This window comes from Bemisia tabaci, chromosome 4, assembly GCF_918797505.1.
Source record: "Bemisia tabaci chromosome 4, PGI_BMITA_v3".
NCBI classification, from domain to species: domain Eukaryota; kingdom Metazoa; phylum Arthropoda; class Insecta; order Hemiptera; family Aleyrodidae; genus Bemisia; species Bemisia tabaci.
In genome coordinates, this window is record NC_092796.1 from 38,997,702 (window position 1) to 39,025,381 (window position 27,680).

At 38.5% G+C, this 27,680-nt stretch overlaps 3 protein-coding genes across 3 annotated transcripts in view; 1 reads left to right on the plus strand and 2 right to left on the minus strand.

The window, feature by feature from the left end:
- The window catches only part of LOC109031537 (ubiquitin carboxyl-terminal hydrolase 48), a 101,733-nt gene extending 83,124 nt beyond the window's left edge, over window positions 1–18,609 (minus strand). The window contains exons 1-13 of the mRNA XM_019043101.2: window positions 18,342–18,609; window positions 16,943–17,146; window positions 15,964–16,183; window positions 15,251–15,366; window positions 14,182–14,424; window positions 12,821–12,978; window positions 11,671–11,769; window positions 10,743–10,978; window positions 9,158–9,394; window positions 7,825–7,988; window positions 6,215–7,359; window positions 4,764–4,888; window positions 3,977–4,164 (exon numbers count right to left, since the gene is read on the minus strand). Of these exons, the coding sequence (XP_018898646.2) occupies window positions 3,977–4,164; window positions 4,764–4,888; window positions 6,215–7,359; window positions 7,825–7,988; window positions 9,158–9,394; window positions 10,743–10,978; window positions 11,671–11,769; window positions 12,821–12,978; window positions 14,182–14,424; window positions 15,251–15,366; window positions 15,964–16,183; window positions 16,943–17,146; window positions 18,342–18,481 (3,275 nt within the window). The 5' untranslated portion in view covers window positions 18,482–18,609. The remainder of the gene's footprint in view (window positions 1–3,976; window positions 4,165–4,763; window positions 4,889–6,214; window positions 7,360–7,824; window positions 7,989–9,157; window positions 9,395–10,742; window positions 10,979–11,670; window positions 11,770–12,820; window positions 12,979–14,181; window positions 14,425–15,250; window positions 15,367–15,963; window positions 16,184–16,942; window positions 17,147–18,341) is intronic.
- Window positions 18,610–22,245: 3,636 nt separating this feature from the next.
- LOC109031453 (histone H2B) lies at window positions 22,246–22,644 on the minus strand. The gene has a single exon (XM_019042959.2). The coding sequence runs from the start codon at window positions 22,642–22,644 to the stop codon at window positions 22,246–22,248; it is 399 nt and encodes a 132-aa protein (XP_018898504.1).
- A 4,088-nt stretch (window positions 22,645–26,732) lies between these two features.
- On the plus strand, window positions 26,733–27,170 carry LOC140224474 (uncharacterized). The gene has a single exon (XM_072299622.1). It carries the CDS (start codon window positions 26,733–26,735, stop codon window positions 27,168–27,170), a length of 438 nt encoding a protein of 145 aa, XP_072155723.1.
- Window positions 27,171–27,680: the final 510 nt, after the last annotated feature.

Below are 27,680 nucleotides of genomic sequence, written 5' to 3' on the forward strand. Positions count from 1 at the left end.
AACATTCAAAAGCGGCCGCGGATACACCGGAATGCACAAGATGGTAATTAATCGCTCGGCGGGGGAAACGCGATAAAAAATTGATACAGGGAGGGGGGGGGGTGCGGAGCGAAAAAACTCGAGGATCCTCCTCATAAATTCATAATTTTTTCCTTATTTAATCCAAGTCTAAGGCCGCGGGTGACAAATTACTTATTACGCGGTGGTGACACCGACCGGACAAGTCAAGAATATGGGAGCCGCCGGGTCCCGGGTATAATGAAACCCTTCGCCGACGTCATAACAATGCCCGAGACGCGGCGTCGCGCGGACCTAATTAGGTGTGAATTATTAATTACGCCTTTTCTCGCCGACGGAGGAGCGAGGGGGTGTCTCTCTCTTCGGGGCGACCGGGGGGTTGTTGGCGCGGACTTGAGTCGTTTTGCGTAATGGATGACTTCGGAAGGACCTCGGCAGCCCTTGCCCGCCCCGGTCAGTTTTCGTGGCGCGGTGTTGCCAAATCTGCCATACTGAGGAAGAACGCCGTATGAACCTTTGGATGTTGCCAGATTGTCTTCACTAAACAACGAATTTACTTGGAAAATTTTTAATATTTTCCTTAAAATTATTTTAGACAATTCAATCAGTGAGAACGAAAATACACCAACTCGGTTACTCGAAAGTGCTCGCTTTTCATTAAAGACAGTCAATTTTCATAAAGGGAATTGAAGGTACCGCATCTGTTCCAGCTTGGACATTTAAAATGTCCTTAAGTACTTGCCTTTAAGTACCAAAAATATTTTTCTTGCACTAGCTTCTTCACCTACTGTGCAATTTTGTGTGTATCTTGATTATTTTCATTTTTTCGAGTTGGTGTGTTTTCGTTCTCACTGATTCAATTTAGTTCGCAACTTAATCCAAAATATCTGACACTGTGACTTCCGCATGAATGGTCTCCATATTATTTCTTTTTTCACGATTAATTTGCTTATTTCTTTTTTTAAATTTGATTAAATACTCAAAACGCCCTATTTCCGTGGGAGACGACGTATGAATGCAATGAACGACACATTTTAGCATCACAAGCGGAAAGAATCGAAGGCCGAAACGAAGGCGGCTATGTCTGGATGCAACTATTCGTGTTCTCGGGATGTCCGTGTTGCGTCCGAAGAATTGCAGGCGCTCTAGTTTTCTTGAACACAACGTATGGCTGCGTTTATTCCTTCTCAAGGGTTTTCTACGATGCATTCACGATTGTGTTAACCAAGAAAACCTCAGAACGCAAATGATAGGCTCACCTCTAAAAGTACTCAAAAAACGATTCGGAAAGGCTTGAAAGAGTCTAGGAAGTTCCCGATGTCTCGAAAGCCCTCGGGAGTCTTTGATTTTAAATTTGATAAAGCTGTAAATAACCACGTGTCTTTATATCATGGTAACGATACATAACGATTTCTACATATTTCCAAGTAAATTAAATGAAGAGATTCAGAAAAAGGTAAAATGTGTAGTTGCCAATTACGTCAGGAGAGTATATGCCGCTTGAAAAGTCTACATTTTATTTATGTATTTACCATTATTTCTCTTATTTCTTTTTTACAATTTGATTAGATACTCAAACTGTCCTCTCCCCGTGCTACCACTTGTATAGATGCAATGAGTGACACATTTTGTCAGGTCAAGCGGAAAAAAATCGAAGGGCAAAGCAACTTTTCCACTAGATAGGTGTTGATACAACTATACATGCTCTCAGGAGGTCCGTGTTGCGTCAAAAAAATTGCAGGCACTGTGGTTTTTTAAAGCACAGCATAAAGGTGCAGTTTTCACGTCTGAAGGGATTTTATGTTGCTTTTACGAGTAAGAGTTTTTACCATGAAATCCTCAGTGTGCGAATGAGTCAAGTTGCATCACGGCAGCTTTGTCAAATGGTGCAAATTTTCCATCAAAAACATTTCCGCTGATGTCAATCCTGCAAATTACTGCCGATAAAATTTCTGCAATTTGCATAATTTTGCAACGCTGTTATGGTGCTACACTATTCATCCGAGCTCCAAAGATTGATTTCTCAGTGAACACACATGTAAATGCAATGTAGAAAACCCTTGAGAACTAACAACCGCTGCCATACGTTGTGCTTAAAAAAACTAGAACACCGGCAATTTTTTGGATGCAACACAGACATCCTAAGAACACGAATAGTTGCATCCAGACAGAGCCATTGAAAAAATTGCTCCTGTCTTCAATTTTTTCCGTTTGTGAAAGCAAGATATGTCGATCATTGCATTCATACTTCGTCTTCGCATGGAGAGAGGACGGTTTGATTATTTAATCAAATTGAAAAAAAGAAAGAAGCAAATTAATCGTAAAAAAAAAAAAAAAAAAAAAAAAAAAAAAAAAAAAAAAAAAAAATTAAATAATATTGAAATTATTCATACGGAAGTTACACTGCTGACTTAATAGACAATAAAACATTCAACTTTCTTCTGAATTTCCTTATTTAATTTACTCGGAGATTGAGGTGTATAAAAATTGTACTTTAATAATTATTTACGATCTTCCATGTAGGGCAATAATTTGCCAAATAGAGCAATTTGCGGGACTGTTATTGGCAAAACTGAGCTAAATCACAACCTATCATGATCATCACTGCTCAAAAGGTGACAGGTTTGCTCGGATTTTAAAATTCCCCGACTTCTCAGATATTTAAAAGCAAAAATCCCTGACTTCTTACTGTTAATTTAACATGGATTATGATAAAAATTCGGAGCACAAAGCGCAAGATGCGGTTGGACGGTATTTTAGGTCTATTACAAAACTGAACAGAGCACATCCAAGTAACTATCCTCCTAATGTTCCATGCTGCATACCACATCAAAATCAGAGGCGACAACTTCTGAGCCTCACTTCGACAATTACTCAGAAAATTAAAGTGAGACACAGTAACAAGCGCATGATACAAACAAAATAGTAAAACGATAAAAAACATTTAATTTCCTCAAATTCAAGCAAAAACCACTCACCCCGAAACTGCTTATTTCAGAGAATTTGGTAAGGCCTCATGAACCCTTGAACTAGAGTGTTACTGCAGAGAAATAAAAACTATTTTATAATTTGACTCACCGCAAATTCACTTAAACTTGATGGTAAAATGACTGAGAATGTTATTTTTTTCTTACCTGAAACAGAGGAAAAAAAAAGAACAATTAAAAATCTCCGAGAGGATTAGACAAATGAGGAGCATCAAGGACAAGGAAGTTAAGTGATATTTTGAGGGAAAATATGATATTGATTGTTTTGAGAAATAATTGTCTTGGGGTAAAGCGTACTAAAATATTGAACACCATGCCCACCACGGCTTGCTGCTTTGCCTTCATATTCGAGTCAAAGCTCATTCTTGTTATGAACTTCCATAACATTTGAAGAGAGGAAAAACAAAACATAGTAAGCACCACTAGGTGTGCTAAGATTGTACAACTGTTAGTCTCATTTGACAGGAATTTCATGGCTTCAGAATAACAAAGCTCATCAAGAAAAGACTAACATTTACAGGAAATCTTTCAGTAAAAAGTTAATGAAAAGAAGGCATATTAATAATTTTCTAATCTGTAAGATACATTCAGATCTCCCCGAGCTAAAGTTGAGATATATTAGATGCCTACGTTCTATCTCAATAGCTAACATTAACTCTGAATTTCTATTTTAACAGCATTTTGCTTGGTTGTTATGCGAACAGACTTTAACAAAAATGCACCAAGTCCCATCAAGTTTGATCTGAGAAAAAGGGGTTTGAAATTAAGGACAAAGTTTAACAACCGTTTTCATTTTCATAACATTTTATCTTGACATCGAATTTTTAACTGGGGAAAGTTTACAGCTAATTTAATTCAAAACCACCACTACTCATTTTTATCCAAAGTTTGACTGCTGCATTCCTGTTAAACTCTGTTCATACGTACGCTAGAACTTCTACTGAAGAGAAATAGAGAAACAAAGAAATTACCTGATAAACTTCCTCCAATCTGAAATGAAATCAGAAGAGATCAGGTACACACGACTAGTATCGAGGCTTAGATTTAATTTACTAGTTTCATTGTTGCTGCGCAAAAGGAGTTCTCCCAGGCACTCTTTTTGCTTCAGAGCTTCTTGTTTCAGTCTATCTTTGGCAAAATTATCTTCATTTGCTAAACCCTGAAATTTAATCAAATAAGTTGGAGTAATTAAAACAAAAATACAATAGACATGACAAGAATAACATGCTGTACTTCCATGGCTAAAGTGCGACATCGTGTAACTCCATTTGCAAAATTGAAGACTTCCTATAATACTTCATTTTTTCTTTGGAAAATTGGTTGAAGTAATTCTTTGAAAACCACCTTGATTTTTCTTCTCTATTGGCAAAATATTCTGAATAAATTTCAAACCATGAAGTTGGCTTGTCTCTCTTAAGAAAATAAGATAAATTGGAACTTTTAAAATACTACAATCAAGATACCTTCGTTTGCACTTTGGCCATCTACAGTAGAAGAATGAATGAAGAAAAGGACTTTTTTGAACAATTGGAGCTAAGAGTTAGTAGACTTGGCTCATTTGTTAGAGTTCAAATATTTATGATAAATGGTTTGGAAAAAAATCAAGTTGATACTAGTACTTTATGGTGCCTGCACAAACCATTTTGCAGAGCTTTCTATATATTTCTTATTATTATCTTATTTTTATACATTTAATTAAAGAATGTATACAGATTTTCTCTCCTGATTAGGGAACATAAAAGCTGTGAATAAACTTACCTCGCATTTAAAGCAGGGCTCCACCTCTTTAGGAAAAGCTTTTGCTAATGGAAAATAGGATGACATGATATTCCAAACATCGCAAGGCACTAAACGTCTTAGATTTTCTTGGAAACACAAATTACCTTGAAAAAAAAAAAAGAATAAAGAGCCCATTACAGGAAGTACTGTGCTTTAACCTGGGAAATGTTTCAAACTGATTTTGTAAAATGATTTCAACAAAACTTCCCTGACAATTGATGCAAGGAGATTAAAACTACAAGGCATCGAAAATTTACATCTATGGATAAGCAAATTAAATACACTTCTGATTGGTGACTGGACTGTGGAAAGGAAATCGGAAAAAAACTTTATATTAAGCTGATGGGTGGAAGGCTCTTAGAAGTATAAACTATACCAAGAAGTTTAACAGATCATTTTGAGCAAAACATCCAACGGGACCCCTTAAGTATTTTTTTCACTGGCAACACCATCAAACTTTGTATAGAAGGAGAGCCGCTAATTGCTGTAACAGCAATAGCGGAGCATTCTAAAATTCCAGGGTTATGCCCTGTTCTTCGACTGGGCTTTGCCCTTACCAGCTCCTGAGCCCTAAATAATCCTGGGCCCACCTTTTGTAATCCTTGGGCTTTGTCCTTTTTTATACATTCAATAAGCACGGTGATACGAACAGACGAACAGCCGAACACTTCAATTTCTAATGGACCACTAGACAAGGTAAAAAGTTAAGCATTCTCATACATGTTTCTTAACCAAAATTTCACACAGTTTTTGTTAAACACGATTCTTGCATTAAAAATTACTGAAATCAACTCCCGGCTAAAATATCAAAGTTTAAATTTTACATTGGTTGCGGGTAATTTGAAATGCCCAATCACAAGAAACACAATACTCTATGTGAGTCAATCGCGCACTACAACGGTTTTGGAGGGTTACTCCATCAAGCGTTGTTCATTTCCTACCCTTTATTGTTCAAAGAGTAAACGATTTGCTGTAGCTGAGCCAAAGCTTCAAAATTGAAATGGCCATATTTACATATGGCAGAGACTGCCACGGTAACGTTTAGTTTGCAATCTGAGGTACGTGGACCATTGTGTTTTCATGAGCAGGAGGTTTAAATTCTTGCCTCAAGAAACATAAATATCTTGGTTAGGAGTCGATTTCAGAAAATTTCGTTGTTCAAAGCGTGTTCTACATTAAATTTTGGTTGAGGAGTATTATCAGAATGCTGAGCTTCGTACTTCATCTAGTGGTTCATTATCAGCACCTCTCTCCTAGTTGTTGCTACTAGTCATATACCCCATCCTTGCGCAGCCATGGCATCTATCCCCTTTATGAAATGTAACCGCTGTGCACGCAAGATGATGTTACGGTCAGCCGAGGAAGCATTTGTATGAAAAACATGAGATTTGTTCAGTTCATGAATATGAGAAATTTAAAGAGCTACTTACCATGTTCACAGACAATATCGTCATTCAGATCTTCAAACTCTTCAAATAACTCAGCATCATTATCAGTTTTGATACTTGAATCTGATCGCATTCTTTTAGCACAGCCATTGAGTAACTCTCCTTCATTTGACCTTTTTATAGATGCTTCTCGACCAACAATAGGACTTACATCGCCTTCACTAAGTAACTCCCCTTCATTTAACCTTTTTACATAAGCGTCTCGGCCAACAATAGGACTCATGTCTCCTTCACTATCAGAGTAATCATTACAGTTCGAGGAGGAAGGAGCAGCTAGATAATTCTTCCTTTCTTTGGACTTTAATGAAATGGCATGATTACTACTGTCCGCAACAACGTCCATCGCTGAGTTTGTTGGAGTAATCTCGTGATTGCTTGAGCTAGGTTCTGATTTAAAAGGTAGCTGTCGTCGTACGAATTGATTCTGGCGTTTCTTTAAGATATCTTCTAAGAGAACGGTACACACTCGCTTCATCTGAGTGACTCCAGATGCTATGGTTTTGGTGCTTTCATCAATCTGCGATTCAATTACTTTCATTTCATCTTTTACATCTTCCATGAGTGTTTCCTTCACACTTTGAACATTTTCATGTAATAAATTTAGCAATTGATTACACTCTCTAACCTTCATGATTTTCTTATGTGTCCTAGGAGACACAGGTATTGGGGGGCATCGAGGTGAGAGTGTCACTAATATGTCATGCTCTGTTTTTACTTGATCTGATGAGAGCTCTATGGATGATGAAACTTCTTCCTCTTTGCTCCTTGGCCTTAAACTTCTTGTCTTTTCAACTGAGCTTTTAGAAGAGGTAGGTACTTCAGCAGCATGTGTTTCATTCCCGGATGAATTAATCTTAATTATGGGAGTATTTTCCGAATTCAAGAGCTTGTTTGATGATTCTTCTCTTTCTAAGTTATGTACTGTTTCAGAGTTTACGAGTTTAGAGCTAGTGGGTTCGGCTTTTCCATTTAAATCTTTGTCACTCGAACTACTGCAGCAGGGCTCTTCTTGGTCTTCCTTATTATTATTCTTGATGTTGATATTTAATTTCTTTTCTGCTCGTTCTAGAACTATCCTTCGCCACGATTTCAATGATTTTCGGCTGACCCAAAATCCTGGCATGTTCCTGAGGGTGGAAAAATCAAAGAGACGGTGAGGAAAATAAACACACACGGTTTTCAACAAAACAAGAAAATAATAAACGTCAAAAGGGAGTAGCATTTACCTACGTTCTTTAGCGCTTACGGCTTTAAGAATAATTACATCTTAAAGAACTTTTTTTATTGGTGCTATTATCACAGTTTCTTGAAAAAGTGCAGGTAAGCCCATATGATTCAATTATCTTCAAATACACTATGACAATCGCCCAATTCTTTTTCAACATTTCATAAAAATGTTTTAATACAAAGTTTCATATGATTTTGAAACAAGCAAGTACAATCATACTCTTTTGCAAAAAATGAGTGTTCATTTTTTTGTTACTTTAAAAACATCATAATTTGCACCATTATTACACTATTGAATCATTATAGAAAATGAACTCCTACAGCGATGGTGGATTAATAAGTGGCTAATTAATGATATAACTTACTCATCCATTTTGTATTTTGTGAGGAGCGAAATAGTTTTTTGTTCTTCCGCTGTTTTTGCCCGTAGCTTAATCAACGTGAATTCATTGCGTATGCAAAGTTTACAAGCATCAGGGAGAAGCTTTAATCGGGGTCCGCCATTGAACTGTTCATATAATTTATCAGCCTGTAATGCAAAAAAGAGAGAACACAAAATTAAATGTTAATCAATAGGAAAGGAAAAACATTAAAGTGTTTTATATTATCACTTCTTACTCAGATAAAAGGAGAGGAAAAAAAAACCTTTGATTTGAGAAAAAACTTTGCAAGATTCAATCCTGAGAATTCTCAGGCGCGAACTGGGAAAGGTATGCAGGTGAAGGAATGACCAGGCTAATAGCAAATCACCATCAAGAGCAACAGGCACACATGTTGATGCACATGTATGCACTGTATCACTAACTAACAATTCGTTCACACTGCGCCTTACAATCTGCGATGGTGTCAAAACCAATACAATGCCATACTTTTTAGTGCAGAGCATTGCTGTACCCCCTTTTACCATAGCTAAAGAGATTAATTTGAGTTATCGATAATTATTATTGAAGCCTTGTAAAGAGCTTTGCACTATACCAATGATAATATACTTCAAAGCTTCTGTTTTTCTTCCCAAAGATACAATTTTCAAAACCTAATTTTCGTTTTGATGGTTTTATAAATTAATAGATCGTGAGAAATTACGTAGTAGGGTAAAATTATAATCTTTATCACAAAATTGTTTGGAATTACTCAGTTATTTCTTTGGAGTTTTTGGTAAAGTTTTTCCTCCTCTCTTTCCCCGGTTTTTCTATTTACCAATCTTGTAGGTTCTTGGTCACTGCTGTTTTAATCCCGGTACAAGAAAGAGAAAGAGTAAATAGGATCTACAAAATTCATTGCAGAAGGAAATTGATATTTATGCCAAGAACTTCTGAGACTAAGAATTCTAGTTAAAAGCTAAGCACTTTGGTCTAATTCCAAGTATCTGTCTACTGACAAAAAAATTTTTCATTCACCAATTTCCCCTTATATGTATGTATTCATGAATTCCATGATTTGATATTCCAATTACTTTTTCTAATTAGGTAAAATATGGTTCTGCTGCTTGGATTAAGATATTAGGAGACCTTTGACTTAATACCGTCGCACTTCTATCATAGGGGCCCCAGATTTCTGTATGAGCCCCAAGAAATGGATTTTCATGTGAGGCAGGGCTCACATGCAAACTGAAATACACCCGTACGTGAGAGGGCGACAATATGAGATAAACATAATTTATGTATTTTTAAATTTTAGAAAGAAATAGTGGACGCTTACCGCAGCAGAATTAATATACTTGGCATCATGAACACAGTAAGGATTAATTTTATTATGTGAGCATAAAAGAGGTAAATTATTGATAGGATCAACAGGTTTTGAGCCGTCCTTCGACAGCCACTGGTTTAACCATGAGACTGGAACTAAATCAAAAGTATTTTCCTCTTGAACGGGTAAGATTCGAAGAATTGAGGCTACTTCTTCTTTCATTTGCAAAGACTTGTCTAGTTTCAAATCCTGTAACAACATTAAATACCCGATGAATTACATGAAAACAAATGATAAAATTGGAGGATTCATGAAAAAGTAAACAGTTTTTCTATTTGAATGTTTATATCAGCGATGTAATGAGAATTAGGCTGCCGCAACACTCTAACTTGTTGCATTTTTTTCTCTTGTATTTATTTCCCTTTCTTTTTCATCCTTTTGAGAGTGAATATTTGAAATGAACTGGAGGAAAACTATTTTGATTTGGGTCAATAGTTATCAATAGCCGAGGAATGGCATTGTAAGGTGTTCTTGAAAAAACTATTTCAATTTGATGCAATGTCACATTGATCAACATAATGATGGCTAAGGAACAACAACTGACAACAACAATCAACAACATTTGAAAGGAAAATGTTTGAGATGAGGCATCTTCTTTGCGTCTCTTCAAAGATTGCATAGTTTTTCAAAACAAAACAATGTTTGACAGGATATCTGGATGGGCATAAAAATTGTTAAGCATTTTTTCCATTTATAATGGTAAAATCTTTGGGAGCGCTAGGACATATTCAGCTATTGATAACGCAACTGAGAGATTGCAAAGCTTTATGACTTATTTTCAAAATAAACATCTAATTTTAGAAGATGAGTTCCTTTATATTTTCAGTTTGTTGGGTTAATCTGTGAATTTCTAATCTTCATTAATGAATAGGACACCCCTTGAATTTCGTTTTTAATGAATTTTAAATATTTTCAAGATCCTTTAGCAAATATTTTTCAAATTCTTTGATAAATTTAAAAAAAAAAAAAAAAAAAAAAAAAAAAAAAAAAAAAAACAGTGAAATCTCACTAAGTTGAAATGTCAAGGGACAGGGAGGAATTTCGACTTAGGCGGCTTTTCGTCTCATCTGCTTTACCGTTTGACATGAAATAAGCTCGAAAATTCGAGCTAAGCGAATTCAAAAAAATTAATAGTCATTTTTAGTGTAACTTTTCGAAATTTTCGAATGATCTATTAAGTATTCTCAATTTTTTAAGTGACCCTTTCCTTTCAACAAATCATCCAAGGATATCAAAAGTCACAGATTTTGAAGCTCTTAATTTTTTACTTCTTTTAAAAATACAGATACGTCATCATGAACATTTTTCTTCAAACGTTTCTTTATTATTGATTTTTTTTGACCTTTCACATGTGAAATTACATTTTCATTGGGTTATCCAAAAAATTGTACGCGAATTCTTGCCCTTTATAGTGGTGTCCAGGGACTAGAGATATGTTCCATGTAAGCAGGATTCCATCTTAACCGTAGTTCAATTCAGCCAGATTTCACAGTAATTTCTTTTCAAATAGACTTAGAGGTGGCACCAAGACACTTACTCTACATTTTTGGATTTCTTCCATCCATTTTTTAAAGTGACTGTTCTTTTCTTCAACGACTTGTAGGACTCTGGGATTTAACTTTTCTCGGACTTTACTGGACAGAATTGCTGGATTTTCCAATCGATCAGGATCGTTATCCTCATTTTTTTGCAGGGTATAAACAAGCATATATGCATTACTGGATGCCAGGGAGCCCTTTGGTACACGAGGTGCTTTTGTTTTCTTCAAGAAATCTGGAGAAACAAATTTGAAAAACCATCAGACACAGGGTAAGTACTGAAATAAACCATGAAGGAAAGAGATGTAAAGATTTTTTATTATTTTTCCAGGTCATGACCTTTCTTTTCTCCCCCCCCCCTCTCCTGCAAATAAAAAAACACCCGATAAAATTATTCTAAAACGAACCAGTTTTCCTCTTCAAGAGACCTCTCTTCAGGGCCTTTCCAGTTTTAAGACCCCTTTTCACCATCTTCCCATGTTTGCCAGCAACTAATTACGACATAAAGGTCGCATGATTTGGTAGTTTTGACACTCTTGAGAAGAGGAAGAAAGATTATTAAAGGCAGCATGCATAATAACAACAAATTAAATAAAAATCAAACACTAAAGCAATGATCCCGTTTATATAATCAATTCTTTTTTTGCAAAATTGACGGTAGTTCAGATTTTTGCAATGATAAACCAAACGGTACTTTTGGGAAATGGCAACTCAATAGATACCTATCGAACAATAAACCAACAATCTCATTTGATTATCTATCCTTTTAGGTGATATTGACGAAGGCTGGATTTTTGTAATGGTAGATCAAATTTCATTCTTACGTAAGCCCTAGCAACGCTCACATGAGAATAATTATGATCAAATATAGGGAGACATCATCTGACTATTGTTAATTGGAAACATAAATTTTAAGTAAGTTTTTACCATCCATGTCGTCTTCTCCGAATTTCAGTTTCTTCCCATCCATGTTTTCAATGTTTTCATCATTGAATTTGTACCAACCTTGTGAAGTAAGGATGTGGGCTGAAATCACAAGTTTAAGGCAAAATTATTCTCGGGAGAAGAACAGACTATTCTTGGTTTAATGGGCTTGTATCGGAAACTGAATCTGGAATGTTATTACTTATTATGATAAAAACTGAATGGTTTGAAATACAGTGTTCAAAACTCACCTTTGAGTTTTAGGAACCAGGTGGCGGATGAAGCTAGATTTTCAGGGGCTATTGAAGATTTTTTAGGGGCCAAATTTACTTTTTGCCTATATTACGACGCATTTAGTGAAAAGTTAGATGAAAGATGTTTTAGTTGCAAAACTAGTAGCTATAACATAAAGGAGATTTTGAGAAATCACCAAACAGAAAAATTAGGATTTTTTTTGAGAGGAAAGGGGAGACCGGGGGGGGGGGGGGGGCAATTTTTAGGGGCCACGTTGGCACAGAGCCTTCATTTTTTAGGCGCCATGACCGATATCTCGGGCGCATTGGGCGCGTTGGCGCCTGTGAGTATTGAACACTGTTTGAGAAGTTGATCATGAAAAAAAAGTACAAGAAATAAGTATATTGACATCCAACTTCTGGCTGAAGCCAAAACTTTTCACGGAAGAGTTTTGAACAGAAAACTTTTGAAGAGAAACTTTGTTGAACAGAAAACTTTTGAAGAGATGCAGAAAGTTCCCTTTTGCAAAAATTACACAATTTTCACAGGAATTCTGCAGAAACAAGCAACAATCACTTCAATTTTGCAGAAAATTTGCAGCTATTACAATTTTACATGCAGGCTTTCCGATTTTTCAAACCCACTGTAGAGGCCTTCCCATTATCGCTTGCAACCAATACGCACTGGTCGCATGGTTGAGAAGTTTTTGCACCGCTCAGCTATGCATCTATAGGTATAAGTATTTAGGCACAATGTACTGTTAATGCAACTGGAGCTAATGAAGTCTCATCCAATATGCTTGATAAATACTTTTGGAGCAACCTAGGTATTAACAAATTTAGCAGAATACACAATACGCTTCATAAACTTCAGGTGTCTACCAGTACAAGCCTGATGGAATAAAAAGTGGAGAACTTACCAATGTAATGTCCTGAATGAGCACCTGGTCCTTTATGAATTAGAACTGCACTAAGGTTGTAAACATAGGGTCCAGAAGAATTTTCAATGTATTCTGTCATATCAATTGTTTCTGGGAACTGAAGATGAGAAGTTAACTTTTTCTTCTTGCCTTTTTGCCTAAAAATTGAGAGAAAACGTTAGCTACTTGTTTGCAAAATTATACATACCTAACTGTGAAATGTCGGGTTTTTGATGTCATCCACTACACTGCCATGCTAAGCAAGAACGCTGTATATCTATTGAGATTTTCCAGCGTTTTTTGGAGCTTGACACTTTCTAAAATAAAAACTGTTTTACCCATGCACCTCAAATTTTCAGGCCAAGTTCTTGATAGTATTCACAAGAGAATTCTGTAAAACTATTGTCCCAAGGTACACAATTTTTCCTGCTATGATACATCGTTTTCAAACAATTTAAAATGTCGTTAATGTCGTTTTTGCGTTGCACGGCAGTATGGTAGTGACACCCTTGGTTTCTTACACCTTGCCTTAAGTCAGTCAGTGTGACACACATATGCACTGGTTGTTCAATGTGAAACTTGGATGAAAGCAAGGTGGAAAAAACCAAGGGTGTCACTACCGCAGTGGATGACGTCAAAAACTCGAACTTTTCAAGGGGCAATATCTAGGTTAATACTGAACGTAGAAAGTTTCTGATTGGACGGATCTTATAATACTTAGCTGATCTACAAGAATCAAGCATCAAAACAAAATTCTGTGACCAGCGCAACTGACCCATTTCCTGCTCACTAAAAAAAACCCAGAATTTATGTGAATCAAAACTTGTACTACAACGATTTTGACAGACTTCTGAATCGAACGGTGCTCCCTCTCCACCTTGCTTCGTTCAAAGTCTAAAAGACAGATGAAAGCTGAGCCGAAGCGTCAAGATTAAAGTTGCCACATTTTTACATCGCAGAGATTGTTACAGTGCCGTTTGGTGTTTTATTTAACTCAAGCCGATTAAGGTTCTTCTATGAGTGGGAAGTTTAAATTCATGGGTCGTAAAACATTGGTGTCTCAGTTTGCAGTTACTCTGAGTAATGTTGGTTGCATAATTTGTGTTCTACAAAAAATTTTGATGAGAAAAGATGTATCATAATGCTCAAATTTGAGCCTTGTCTAGAGGTACATTCTTACACCTAGTTAGATCTCTTAGAGTCTCAGTTATTTTGTGATAGCCTAGTTTTTTTCTCTTTCTAAATATTATTAGAATTTTTGTAAATTATTCTTTCTTTCAATCTTGTTCTGCAGGAGTTAAGAACAATAATTAGCAAGGTTAAGTTAGGCAATGAGAGAGTAAATGGTTTTGAGAATTTACCGATCAAAGACAAATCTCATGAGTTGAAAACACAAAGTCGGTGGAAGGTGCTTCAATTTGATAAATCTTTCGGCACTTTGTTTCTTGTTGCAAGCGTTACAGAAGTACATATTGTCTCCTTCGAGTTTTTCTTCTTTTAAGAAGTCTGCTAAACTCTCCCGTAGTGTCTTCATACCAAGAATATTCAAATCAAGCTCATAAAACTGAGAAGACCGTGTGGATTCTGTTAGACATTTTGAACACCTGCAGGAAAAAACAACCAAGATTTAGACTGATCGAAATGAGCTTGTTCAGTAATTTGTAGCTGTTGCATTTTTGCAAAAAAGAGAGTGAACTTGGATCATAGCATTTATTTCAGATACTTTTGAATCATATTCACCCACCAAAAATAAGTTCGAAGTTGCGTATTTAGAGCTTCTATTTAAATTTCATCAACGAGAAAGTCAAGATGGCATCCAAAAATATCTGTACTGTCAATTGTGCAATTTAGATTGTGCTATCCTTCTGCCACTGTAAGTAGTTCATGCAACTATTATCTATGCATGAATCCATATACGGAAAATCGCAACCATCAGAAGAGAGGTCATACAGTCAAAAAAGTGCACTTGGCTGTAACTGAAGACTGTGCTAGAATCGCACAAATTATCAACATCATTATAATCATTTATGTATTATAGCTTACTCTACCGTAACTAAACGGTACTCAGTTAATTAAATTTCCATCCGCCACATGCTACCGTCTGATGGGAGGAATATCAATCTTGATTTGACACCTATTTTTGTGAGTGGATGCCAGGTTTAAGGACTTGGTCTACTTTCCTATTGCTCCTATTGCTATGAGCTCTTTATAGCTTTGGTTTTTTTAACATTTTGACTTTTTTTTTGTGGGTGATAATACCCAGGAAACTGGATGAAACGTCTCAAGTTTGTTTTTGGTTTTTTGCTTTTAAACTTCTCCCCGCAATACTTCCTTTTCTATTCTGTGTTCTTTGTAACAGTTTGGCTCCCATTTCACAGACATAAAGAATAAAAATTAAAAAAACTGGATGCTACAAATGATAATATTTACCGGGTAACATAAGCGTACTCTCCACAGAAATTCTGTTGAATAAAGTTGGTCATGGATGGATTGATTTGGTCCCTGTATTTATCTTCCAGTAATGACAGAAAAAGTTTTGAGAATTCCTGTGAAAATTAAAAAAAAAAAGTTAAAACGAAAAAAAAGGAGAGTATTCGTGCTTGAGGTATGATGCATGTGCTGTGGTGGGTTATTCCACATTCTGTGCCTCTGTTGAATAGATAAACAAATTACATAAACATTTATTTCTTAAGTTTCAGTTCGGATAAATTTCCCAATATAAACACAAGAGTAAGGACAGAACAAGGACACTAACAAAGGAGACAACATGGCACAATGATGACAATCAAAAAGAGAGAAAAATAGCTAAAACAGTAGATTGCTGGAAAGAACAACAATGTAGTTTCAGCGAGAGTAGTAAATCACAAAAAATATGATGGCACCAGTGCTTGAAAAAGAAAGTATTACCAGTGGTTATGGTAAAATATAAAAAAAAATATGTTTGGCCAAGCTTGATCATTTCGAAAAATGACCTAGGTGTCAATGGCAGAAACATCAAAATTGAAGACGCTGGTGTCTTGATTCAATTAAAACTTTTCTTGAAGGCTAAAAAAAAAAGACGGTGAAAAGGAGGAAATTCGATAATCTTAGGTTAAAAGCTGTAAAACTGAGATGTGTAAGAATAGAATAGGTAGTTGAGATACCTGAGCATCTTGCTGTTCAGATGTATCGAGACCCAAAGAGACTACCAAGTCTGTTGGGTCCACAACACGCTTTTCACTCAATGCCAACATGGCAAACAAGACTTGCAGATGGCCGACGACAGTCTGAGGTGTGAAAAGTATTTCATCATCTTGAATGACAAGAGTAGGATTTTCTTTTTCCTTGGGGTCCTGGGTGGGATCCCACGAAAATATTGCCTCTCTGATAAGGAAAAGAAAAAAAGAAACAGAAAATGAGCTACAGACATAAAGGATGTAAATGAAAATTCAAGTAAATGTAGAGTTTCACACTCTTCATCAGATTTGCACATCTTGATAGTCATTTTCTTAATAATGTACTTCGAGATTTTTACATTAATCCCTCATACAGTACTCCTTCTTCATAAACTCTCGGCTACCTGCTGGATAAATCCACCAAAGAGAAGAAAAATCACAGAAGATTTCAAGGACTGACATTGAGTAGTTTCCCATTTAAAAACAAAAGTATGAAAGGAAGTCTGCAAGGTCCCAAACCAAGATCTGGTAGTTTTATCGTCGATACACTTATTCAAGCATTCAGTTGCTGTCTGCAGATCGTTCGATTGAACAAGTTTAGCACCCCTGCTTACTTTAACAGTTTTTCTCCATAAATGTTTGTAGAAAACTCCTCTGCTTTCTAGTATATGGGAAGGGTCATATGTTCCTGTGATAAAAGTATACCTCTCTGTTGTAACTCTTTCCACATTTGTGCAATTTTGAAACCAAAAATATTCTTATGCTTGCTCAGCTAACACAAAAGTTTTCATTTTTAATAAAAATGTGTTAAATTTAGAGTTCTGAATTTACATTTCAAGTAAAAATCAATGAATAATGGTACAAATTTTCTGTTACCTGTAAATGCTTCATCCAAAGTAAAAAAGGATTTTACAGGAGAACCTTTCAAAACTGTTCTCCAAACTTAAAGCAAAAAATTAGACCCTACCTGAATGCACTGTTGTGAAACCACAATTGGAGGAGACTGTTCACATAACACGTTGCACCTAAGTTCTTCAGACCAACAAAATTTCGTTCCTGCCTTTTCTCTTCCGCTGGATCCTCAATGTCAGTAACTGTTTCAGGCACATCGCTCAACCATCGAGACTCACCAATTGCAGTTAAACAAAAAGGGTTGCTTTTACAGTTTCTCCTGGAAAAAGAGGTTTCTATGAGAAACGGATATGAGAGAAAATACAAAAAACATTTAAAATTTGTCAGTTTTCAGTACAGGTGGCTCCAAAGAATAATTGTACGCTTGTGCAACATTGCATTGAACATTTCACATGGAAACGCCACTTTTAAGTAGGTACATCACTGACATATACTTCGGAACTTGCTGGTCGTGTCCTTTGCCATCATTTGGATTTTGTACTTGCCAATTGATGTATACATATGCAATTGAGATATAAAAGTCATTCAGAACTCAATAAGATGGATACAGTAGAAAGAAGCGTGATTCCATTGCAAAATTTAAATACGTTCCATGTTATTTACCTTTGTAAAATCAACTGACCAAATTTTCAAGAAAAATATTCGTTAGTTTACTTTGAATAAATAAAACATGAGTAGAGATTCTCTACTCTACAATCAAGGATACACACTTCGCTACTTTTGCCATCCATGTGGTGTTAGTCAGTAAATGATATGGATAGAATGATTAAAGGACAGTCTAAATGTCGAATTTATTGTTCTACATAATTGGAATTAATCAAATTAAGTTTTGGTTCCTGCCGCTTAATTGTCACAATTTGGTGCTCACCTTACAGACTGATTCAATTTTACAGATAAATGAAGAGAAAAAACTGATTTTACACATAGGAGATATAGATAACAGGTGATAAGAATTGAAAAGTCGTCAGACAATAATATCCCCTTCCTGCATCACATGTCTTAGCAAAGTGCCTCTCAAACTTACTTTAGTGTGAAATAATGTAGTTGAATTGTGAGATAAAATGAATACCTCAAAAACTGCAAGTGACTGCTTCACACTTTCTGCGCGTTAATATTTCAACCGCTTCAGAAAAAGAGCGGGAAAGTTACCCCCCATATAACCAGCACATATCATGAGAACAAATCGCAATACATTCAGTGATTCCCTCTCCTTGGGTCTGTGGAGGAGAAGTGCTTATCATTCAATTTCATCGAGAAAAAAACTTATCGTCCAGACTCGGATTCCGAAAGCTTGCATGGCTTTCGAGGCAGGTTGCAAGCGACAAGTTTTTGATGCGAGCAGCAGAGAAAGACAGGATAAAAATCTGAACTGCATAATGCTCTTCTTTGTCCGATAAGGAGAGGGACACCAGGAAATCTGACGTCCACATCGATAAAAGTAGCATGACACTTACTTGCAGCTTCCAAATATGCATTTGGGGATGTCCATTCGATAGACTTTACAAACATCATTCGTTGATATTTCGTAGTCCGCGGGCGCATTTTCTGCCCAGGCCCAGGCATTTTTCCGCACATCTTTCTTCGGAGGAGCCATCACATTTCAGCATGAATAACACATTCCTTGTACCCGATGATAGAAATTAAAAACCGCCCCGAAATTGAATGAATCCGAAAACGCGTAACCGATGCTAGAAGCTAGAACTCCGAATTCAAAATGCAAGTGCAAAAGTGCACATTTTAGGTTATGGGTTCTGCTGATTGTTTTACTTCTACCAACTTTCGCCAGTCTCTCTTTTGGCGCTAGTGTACATACCCGTGCAGCATGGCACTTGTGTTGCATAACTAAAATCTGAAGGCGAAAGATGCCGTCATTTCCTCGTCTATGTATGATTGGTAACTGGCTGTAATGAATTTTTTTTTCTGGGGAGGGGGAATTTTTTAATAGGTGCGGCTAATGTCATTCCAGGCCTCAATATTCTTGGTGCAGAAATAGCATATCGCTGTATTCCAATGACCGCCCGGTAATATTAACTTCGACTTTTGATTGAAATTTATGGGTTGTATCACATTGGTCCTCAGCGAAAATTTGAACCGCATGTCAAAAACATTCATGGTACCAAAAAAAAAAAAAAAATGCGGTTTTCAGCGGTTGACTGAAGCTTGGCAAAAATGCCCTCTCCTCTGGTTCCACATGCTTATACTTTTACTGGCGAAGAACTCGTGACTAAAGTCACGGGTTTACATGATTCGCCAGAAATTTTAATTGCAATATTGCTCACTTCATTAATGAACCGGAATGCAAGAGAAGTGCGGAACCAAGAGGCCAGAATTGTTTTAATGGACATTTAATTCGACCGAAAAATAAAAACGAACCTGTTTTTGACTAAAAATTGTAGGCAAACTGAGATGACGTTAACCTAACGTCTTCCTTCCCGTTTAGCATAAAACTCTAATTTGTGGGATTCCGATTGAGCTTGCCATGAGCTGCCACTATTCGACCACGTGGGAACCTGTGTTGAATACGCTGAAATTTAAGGCGACCTCACACGTCGCACGTTATTCTAGTAATCTTTTCCTGTGCGGTAAAAAGCCATTTTTTGAAAGTATAGTAAGTGCACAGTAGTTAGTCGGCAATCACATAACTCGGTTAGCGACGTCGCAGACTTCCTGTCATACTTCATTTTTTAAACGGAAAACTACTCAACGGCAATTCTTTAAAATACTCGTGATTTTTCTTCTCTGTGCGAAGAAAAGTCTGCAGAAACTTCAAGGAATGATGTCAATTTGTTCTCTTATAAAAAATAACATGGAGGTGGAGATTTTCAGACACCGAAAACGAGTTATGTGATTGCCGACTTACACCGTCGATTTCCTCTCTCTCTTGTACATTCACTTCGGGTATTCAAGACAGGAAAAAGTTGACAGAAACAGTTTTAAATATTTTTGCTTCTTTTTTTTCCTTTTTTTTATCGAGGGGAAAAATTTGCTCCACAGTGCCATCAAACAAGGGTGCTGAAACACTACCCCATGAAGGGCGGCCCCTCAAATACCTATACGGCAGCGGTGCCGATGAAAGGCGACCAGCCACCAGTGGTCCGATTATTGAAACTATGTCGGTCCGACAGACCTAGTTTGTTCTTATCTGAGCGATATATGAGAGGCTTGGAGAGCGAGGCGCATCTAAGCAGTTTTTGAAGTAATTGAGTTATTAATGATTTCAAGTAAAACTGGTCTTAATGTATTGTGAAAAATAGTCGCTCCCGAATTCCAATTTTTAAGCATCAAAAATTCAGCATGAACTTTCTTTCCGCCATGAGGGTCTATGTATTTTCGAAACTTCAAACACTTATTTCTCGAGATAGCAAAAATTGCCCTAATGCGCCTTGGCCTCCAAGCCCCCCCATATCTCATTTCGGTGTTTCATTGGGCTGCTTTAAACTTTCAATTCAGTGGCGTGGCGTGCTTTGCGATATATCGATTGCTTTGCCATTTAAAACTATGAGAAAGGATCGAGAGACAGGGTGTTCGCAGCGAACACTTTAATAATCGATTATTTACCATAGCTTCAAATGGCGAGATACCGACAATCGTTCATTCACGCCACGCCACTGTTTCAATTAGTCGACCCGCAGGGTGACCCTTGCGGCCAAGCCACTGAAGATGTTACTTCCGACCACGTGGAGTTGGTAGATACCAGCCGTAACCCACTATTTAAACAATCCCTCCGAATACATACAAATTAGAGTACCTTTATAGGGACAGTATGGACAAATCGATTTATGTTGCTCTTTCTTTGGGCCCAAAAGGGCGACAAAGTGTAAAACGAAAATCCAGAAAAGTGCCGCTGCCAACCTATGCATTTGAAATATTAATCAAATACGGCCGACTGCGCATTGTAAACAAGCGTCTTTAAGGATTAAGATTTTGAAACTGAGAAAATATATGCGAAACCAAAGTTTTATAATTTTTGATCGGTTATGAAACGGCGGGTAGCAAGAATTATGAAAATTAGTGCTACTGGATGTAGTTCGAGTTGGACCGCGTTAAACAGAAAGGAACCAAGCCACATCAGCTATTCCCTGGTAAAAATTGGCGATAGGAGCTGCGTTTCAAAATACTATAGGAGTTCTTATAGCCGACTGAAGAGGGCGATAGAAAATCATATAGCTGGCTGTAGAAAGAGGAAAATATCATACGGCTGGGCTACTCGAATCGATAAAAAATTATACAGCCGGGCTATAGTTCCTATCGCCGGGCTTTACACTCTATCGCCTGGCTGTTGCTTTTTCGCCATTGGCTATAAAAGGCTATAAGAAATTGAGTAGAAATTCTTGTGCTTTGTAAATCCTTAAGTTTGTACGGAATCACCTCAATATTTACAAAACGCACATTATATTTTCCTATACTACATATTTTTTTTTTTTTCATCAATTAAAATGAGAATACTCCATGCAGAGTGTGCAAACATTTCAAAGTCATGAGTTGAAAAACGCTGACTCCGCGAGATTAAATATTAGAACCTAACACAAAGCGGAGCGGCGGCGCACCGGCGCCTACAAACCTAACAGGGATACTTCACGCATAGCGCAATGCGTGAAGTATCCCTGTTAGGTTTGCAGGCGCCAAATGCGCGTTCAGCGCTGGCTGCGCGCCCGCCGCGCCGCGCCGCAGCGTACCGCGGCGCTTGAAGCAACTATTTCACACCAGAAGTATTGCACAGTATCATACGAAATTGAAGGCGCTTCAACATAATAGGAATGTCAGGCATCCTTCATAAGAACGGAGCTTTCCTCGCAAATTAAATCAAGATACTGCGGCCCAAAAAGAGATCGGTAGTCCAAAAACTCACTAAGTCCTAGCATAAGAAGCTATTGGAAATCTTACAGCCGGCTAAAGGTCGATGGTATTTTGGAACACAGATTCTACTGCCAATTTTTACCAGGGTTGCCAAATTTAATTGGGCAATTTAATTTTTTACATGAAAACGGTTGTGCAGATTTTCGTGCAAATTTCAGCGAAAATTCTCCACGGTATACGAAGCAAATTCCTAAAAATTTTCCATGAAATCCGAACAAACGTTCTCTCATAAAAAATTTAATTGCCCGGTTAAACTTGGCGATAGCTGATGTAGCTTGGTTCCTTTCCGATAAACTCGGTCCAGCTCATAGGTTTGGCCCATAACTTTTGGGTCCCAAGAGCTACATGACCTGATTGATCAATCCTTTAACTCCAAATTTTCGAGTCGTCCATACTCTTCCTATAATGGTACTCTTATACAAATATGACTCCGTTTTATCCCCGATTGAAGCTCAGCGTTTATTGGCCCTTAAAAGGGCCGTTTTCAAAGTGGGCGCTGTTTCAACAATCATCATCCTTCGGCGGCGGAGTCGGGGGCTTGCAAGCGGCCCGACCGGTTGCCGGCCCGAACTTGCCAAGTGCGAGGTGCGCCTCCGCGATAGCATGTTCGGCGAGGGAGCCACGGACGACCAACTTGAGGGCATCAAGGACGTGGCGATGGCTCATCGTCTGCATGTGGTTGATCCGCACCAGGTGCCCGGCCTCGGTGGCCAGCCGCTCGAAGAAGTCGTGGATGAAGCTGCTCATCACCAGCGCCCCTTTCCGCGTGATGCTCCGGTTCGAGAACATCATCTTGACCATCTTGTGCGCGTAGATCTCGAACGGTTGCCGCCGCATCCTGTCCTTCTTACGCTTGGCGGGCATGGCGCCCGGCATCGGGCAGTGCCTCATCTCGTCCATGTTTGAAGAGTTCTTACCGAAAGGCCACATTCGAACGTCTCAGGCGCATAGTTATTGGGGAATGAGCTTAGCGCGCGAGGGGGCCTCTTTTTATAGGGAAAGCGATACTGTGGGCCATCCAATCGCATTACGTATTTAAGCACAGAAGACTTCTTTCGTTCGTAAAAGGGTGCCAGATGGTGAGTAAGCTGAGCAGACAGAAAAGCCATTAACTCCACACAGAAACCTCCGGAGATCGTTGGTTTTTTCTTACATTTGTCGAAAGCGCTATATTTTCATGAAGCTTGGCATCTGAGCGTCTTCTACCTCTTAGTCTTCGCTGTATATTGTGCGAGCTTTTGAACACCATGGTTACGAGCTTTCCGCTCTCGATCAATTTCTGTCCGTATATTTCTTGTCCGAATAATCGAAGTAGCTAGACCGCTCGAAAAGGACATATTTTACCGCCGCAAGCGTTTTTGCTGAGTTGGCAATTTTATCTTATTAAAAAAAAGAATTTTAAATTTAAGCGAAATTAGTAAGAAAAAGTTTAGGCAAGGGAGGTTAAAATTAGACTAATTTAAGAAAACTGTGTGGAAAATTTCAGAGAAATATCATATCATAAAAATTACAGTTTGAAATATTTCAAAACTTGAAATTATAGAACTTTGACGTTCCAACTTGTTTGCATACGCGCCCTATAAAGCTTACTGAAGTGAACAATGCACTGTACAGTGGTGGATCCTGGAGAGGGGGAGAAGGCTTGGTGGCATCCCCCCCCCCCCCCGGCCAATCAAAGAAATAAGAGTTGTAAAAAAGGGGGAGCGGGGGAAAGGGGTAGAGAGAAAGCAGTGCTCAAAAAAGTTTACTGAAATGGGGTCAAGACAGAACTAAAAAACCAAAGTTTACAGGGCTGAGGTTTGTTCTTGATAGACATAAAGTCCACAATAGGGGGTTCTCTCGACTTGGACCTAGCGATGTACTAAAATTTCAGCGCAGTCAGGAGTACTCGAGATGCGGACTCTGCTAGGGGCTCAGGAAAGTAGTTGATCGCCATTAATTCCAAACTTAGGAGCTTGCGGCGGGCTGAATAATGTCATTGATAAACATAAATTCCACACTCAGGAGGGTATCTAGACACTTAACCCAATTTTTTTCACCCGATACCTAGTTTGGCCAACTATTTTAATCCAAGTCATACTCTAGCTGTGTTGCGCACATCGCCCTTTAAGCCCCGTTATAAATAAGACCAACGGAACCGACACAACATGGAAATAGAGTAAGAGAAAGGATTCGCTTTGATGACGGCGCAGAGATACAACTATTCGTGCTTGATGAATGTCCATGTTGTATCTGCAAAATTGAAGGCGCGATGCGTGAACTCGCAATGCTCCGCTCTATGCCGTCAATGAGGTATTGCTTGGATTCGAGGGAAAAGGTCAAAAAAAGGTCCGATTACATATCTCCTATTTTCGGCTGTTTTGCTAACGTAGCCCTTGAAGCACCACTACAAATAAGACAGACGGAACCAACACAACATGGGAACAGACCAAAGGAAAGGTCGCGCGTTGATGACGGCGCAGGGATACAACTATTCGTACTCGATGGATGTCTGTGTTGCATCTGCAAAATTGAAGGCGCTACGGCGCGAGACGTAAGCTCGCGATGCTCCGCTCTATGCTGCCAATGAAATGTCGCTCTGGTTTGGAAGAAAACTTATAAAAACCAGACCCAAAAACGTCTCTCCTATCTTTGGTTGTGCTAATATTTAATTGTGTACTTTTTTAAATTTGATGCCTTGTTCCTTTTTCAGGTGTATTTGTAGACCAACATCTCAGTTCGGATGTACCAGACCCATGGAACCTGCGAAGTACGTGTTTTCAGCGATCCTTGGGTAAATTTGACCCGACTTGGGCATCCAAGGGTTATATTCCATTATTTGACGAAATCTCAGCACCTATACAATTGCTTATAACCGGACTAAGTAAACTATTGGTTCATAGAGCATTGCACAAAAAAAAAAAAAAAAATTGGACTAACTTTATGAATGGACAGTGAAAAATTTGGATCAAACAAAATTGGGTAAAATGTCGGGCCGCCCTCGGGGGTTCTCAAGACCCGATCTTGGCAATAAACTAGGATTTCAGCGAAGAGTAGCTTTCGTTGGGCTAAAGAATGTAACTGACGGTCATAAATTCTACGGTTGTGGAATTTGGAGACTGGGACCCGTTAAAGCCCTGGTAAAAATTGGCAGTAGAATCTGTGTTCCAAAATACCATAGACCTACAGCCGACTGTAAGATTTCCAATAGCTTCTATAGCCGGCAACACAATTTCTTATGGCCTTTTATAGCCGATGGCGATTAAGCAACAGCTGACGATAAAGTGTATGCTTAACGTTACTGATTACGGATACTAGGACTTAGTGAGTTTTTGGACTATCGCTCTCTTTTGGGCCGTAGTATCTTGATTTATTTTGCGAGAAAAGCTCCGTATTTTTGAAGGATGCCTGCCATTCTTAATATGTTGGAGCGCCTTCGTACGATACTGCGCAATACCTCTGGTGTGAATAGTTGCTTCAGACGCCGTGGCATGCTGCGGCGCGGCGCGGCGGGCGGGCAGCCAGCGCGAAGCGCGCATTGGCGCCTACAAACCTAACAGGGAAACTTCACGCATTGCGCAATGCGTGAAGTATCCCTGTTAGATTTGTAGGCGCCAGTGCGCCGCCGCTCCGCTTTGTGTTAGGCTCTAATATTTAATCTCGCGGAGTTCATGACTTTGAAATGTTTGCACACTCTGTATGCATTATTCTCATTTTAATTGATGAAAAAAAATATGTAGTAAAGGAAAATATAATGTGTGTTTTGTAAATATTAAGGCGATTCCGTACAAACTTAAGGATTTACAAAGCACAAGAATTTCTACTCAATTTCTTATAGCCTTTTATAGGCGATGGCGAAAAAGCAACAGCCAGGCGATAAAGTGTAAAGCCCGGCGACAGGAACTATAGCCAGGCTGTCTAATTTTTTATCGCTTCGTGTAGCCCGGCCGTATGATTTTTTCCTCTTTCTACAGCCAGCTATATGATTTTCCATCGCCTTCTTCAGTCGACTCTAAGAACTCCCATGGTATTTTGAAACGCAGCTCCTATCGCCAATTTTTACTAGGGAGGGGCCAAGGAATTTCGTTGATAGACAAATTTCACACAAGGGTGCTCAAGAATCGAACTTGGCGATAAACTAGGATTTCAGCGTTAAATGAGCTTTCTGCAGTCTGAAAATGTCGTCGATGGACACAAATTCCACACTCGCGGGTTCTCGAGACTGGGATCCGGCAAAGGGACTAAGGAATTTCGTTAATAGAAATAATTTCCACCAGATTTATTCCCGATAAATTCCACTCGAATTTCAGCGTAGATTGGTTTAGATTTTGGCGTAAATACATTTCTGGTTGGATTTGGGTCTTAGAGAGCATGCGCTCCCCCCCCCCCTCCCCGTTTGCCCGAAAAAAGAGGGGAAGAAAAGAATGAAGTGAGAAAAAAAGAAACGAAAGTAAGTAGAAGGAAAAACACTTATATTTGGAAATTATTCATCGACTGAAACTGCATATCAAATGCGTCAAAATTTCCAAATTTCTAAGACCCTCCCCCTCCTCCCCCTCCAAATGAGTTCAGAAAAATGCTACTTCATCATCACAGTGGGACCGCGTTTAGCGGAGAGGTCCAAGCCACATCAGCTACTGCCGAATTCAACTGGATGTTTTAATTTTTTACAAGAGAACGTTTGTGAGGGTCCCTTTGAACATTTTAAGGAATTTACTTCGTACTATGCGGAAAATTCACTGTTGGCACATACATCCGCCAACCGTTTTCATGTAAAAAATTAAATTGCCCGATTAAAGTTGGCAATAGCAGACGTGGCTTGGTTCTTTTCTATTCAACGCGGTTCAGTTGACAAGGTAACGCGCTAGAAACCTTCGGTCATGATTGGTCGGTTTGAAAACTCCAATTCTGTATAAAAACAAAGCATACATCGCACCGGGCTTATTTCCTTCACAACCGTGCGATGCTGCGGAACCTAAATCTAATATCAGTAGGTATAGGTTATCATAATGGACCAGGATGCTGCGTGTAACCTTTCAGGGCGCAAGCGCCGTAAATCTGTTCAATTGAAACGCGCCCCCTTCGAGACGTACATTCGCAGATTCATGATGGACGAGTCCATCCATCCTAGATCAAGGATGAGCATCACTCGGAGAGGTGCCATAGTGATGAGCGATATTATCAGCGATCTGCTCGAGCATCTGGCCACGAAAGCGGGGGAGCTTGTGAGGGTTAGCCGACGGAAAACGATGTTGCCACGAGACGTCCTGGACGCTGTGAGGTTGGTTTTTCCTGAGTCGCACGCGCAGCAAGCAGTGGTCGAAGCCGAGCTCGCGCTCACAAGGTTCGAGTTCGAGATACCAACGGGAGATGACGATGATACTTGCCTCCACTACCCTGCAACATCAACCCCAAAGCAGGCTCCTGCTGCCGACTACTACTCGTGATGGTGCTATGAAAACGGCCCTTTTGAGGGCCAATACGATGTTTCGAGCGAAAAATTTTCCGAAAATGGAAAACTTTGATCCCTGCTCAGATCACTACTTTCAGACTAACTGAAGTATATGACTTTCTGATGAAATTCTGGGGGTGTGGAAAGTTCTTATCAAGGAGTTTTAGCTGGTGGTTTCTTCTTTAAAACTATATTAAAACATCTGAGAGCAATGGTCTGAAGTAAAATGACCTCAAATACTGCCACAATAAGGAAGAACGTAGTTTGAGACTCCGGTTGCTACCAATTTTATATTACATCCTTTCTTTCTTTTTATCTTTTTTTTTTCTTTCTATGGAAACACACAGAGGTGTAAATGGCCTTAGATGCTAAAGCACCGCTTTAAAATAGACTTATCTTACTACCACTACTTCCTTTCTTAATTTTTTTAAAATAAAATACAAATATTCAGGGAGCTTGTGAATACTTTTTAGTGTATTTTCCGAAGGAAATACACTATTGCATT

Coding starts and splice junctions, on each gene's coding strand:
- LOC140224474 (XM_072299622.1), top strand. CDS start 26,733: ATGGACCAGGATGCTGCGTGTAACCTTTCAGGGCGCAAGCGCCGTAAA.
- LOC109031453 (XM_019042959.2), bottom strand. CDS start 22,644: ATGGACGAGATGAGGCACTGCCCGATGCCGGGCGCCATGCCCGCCAAG.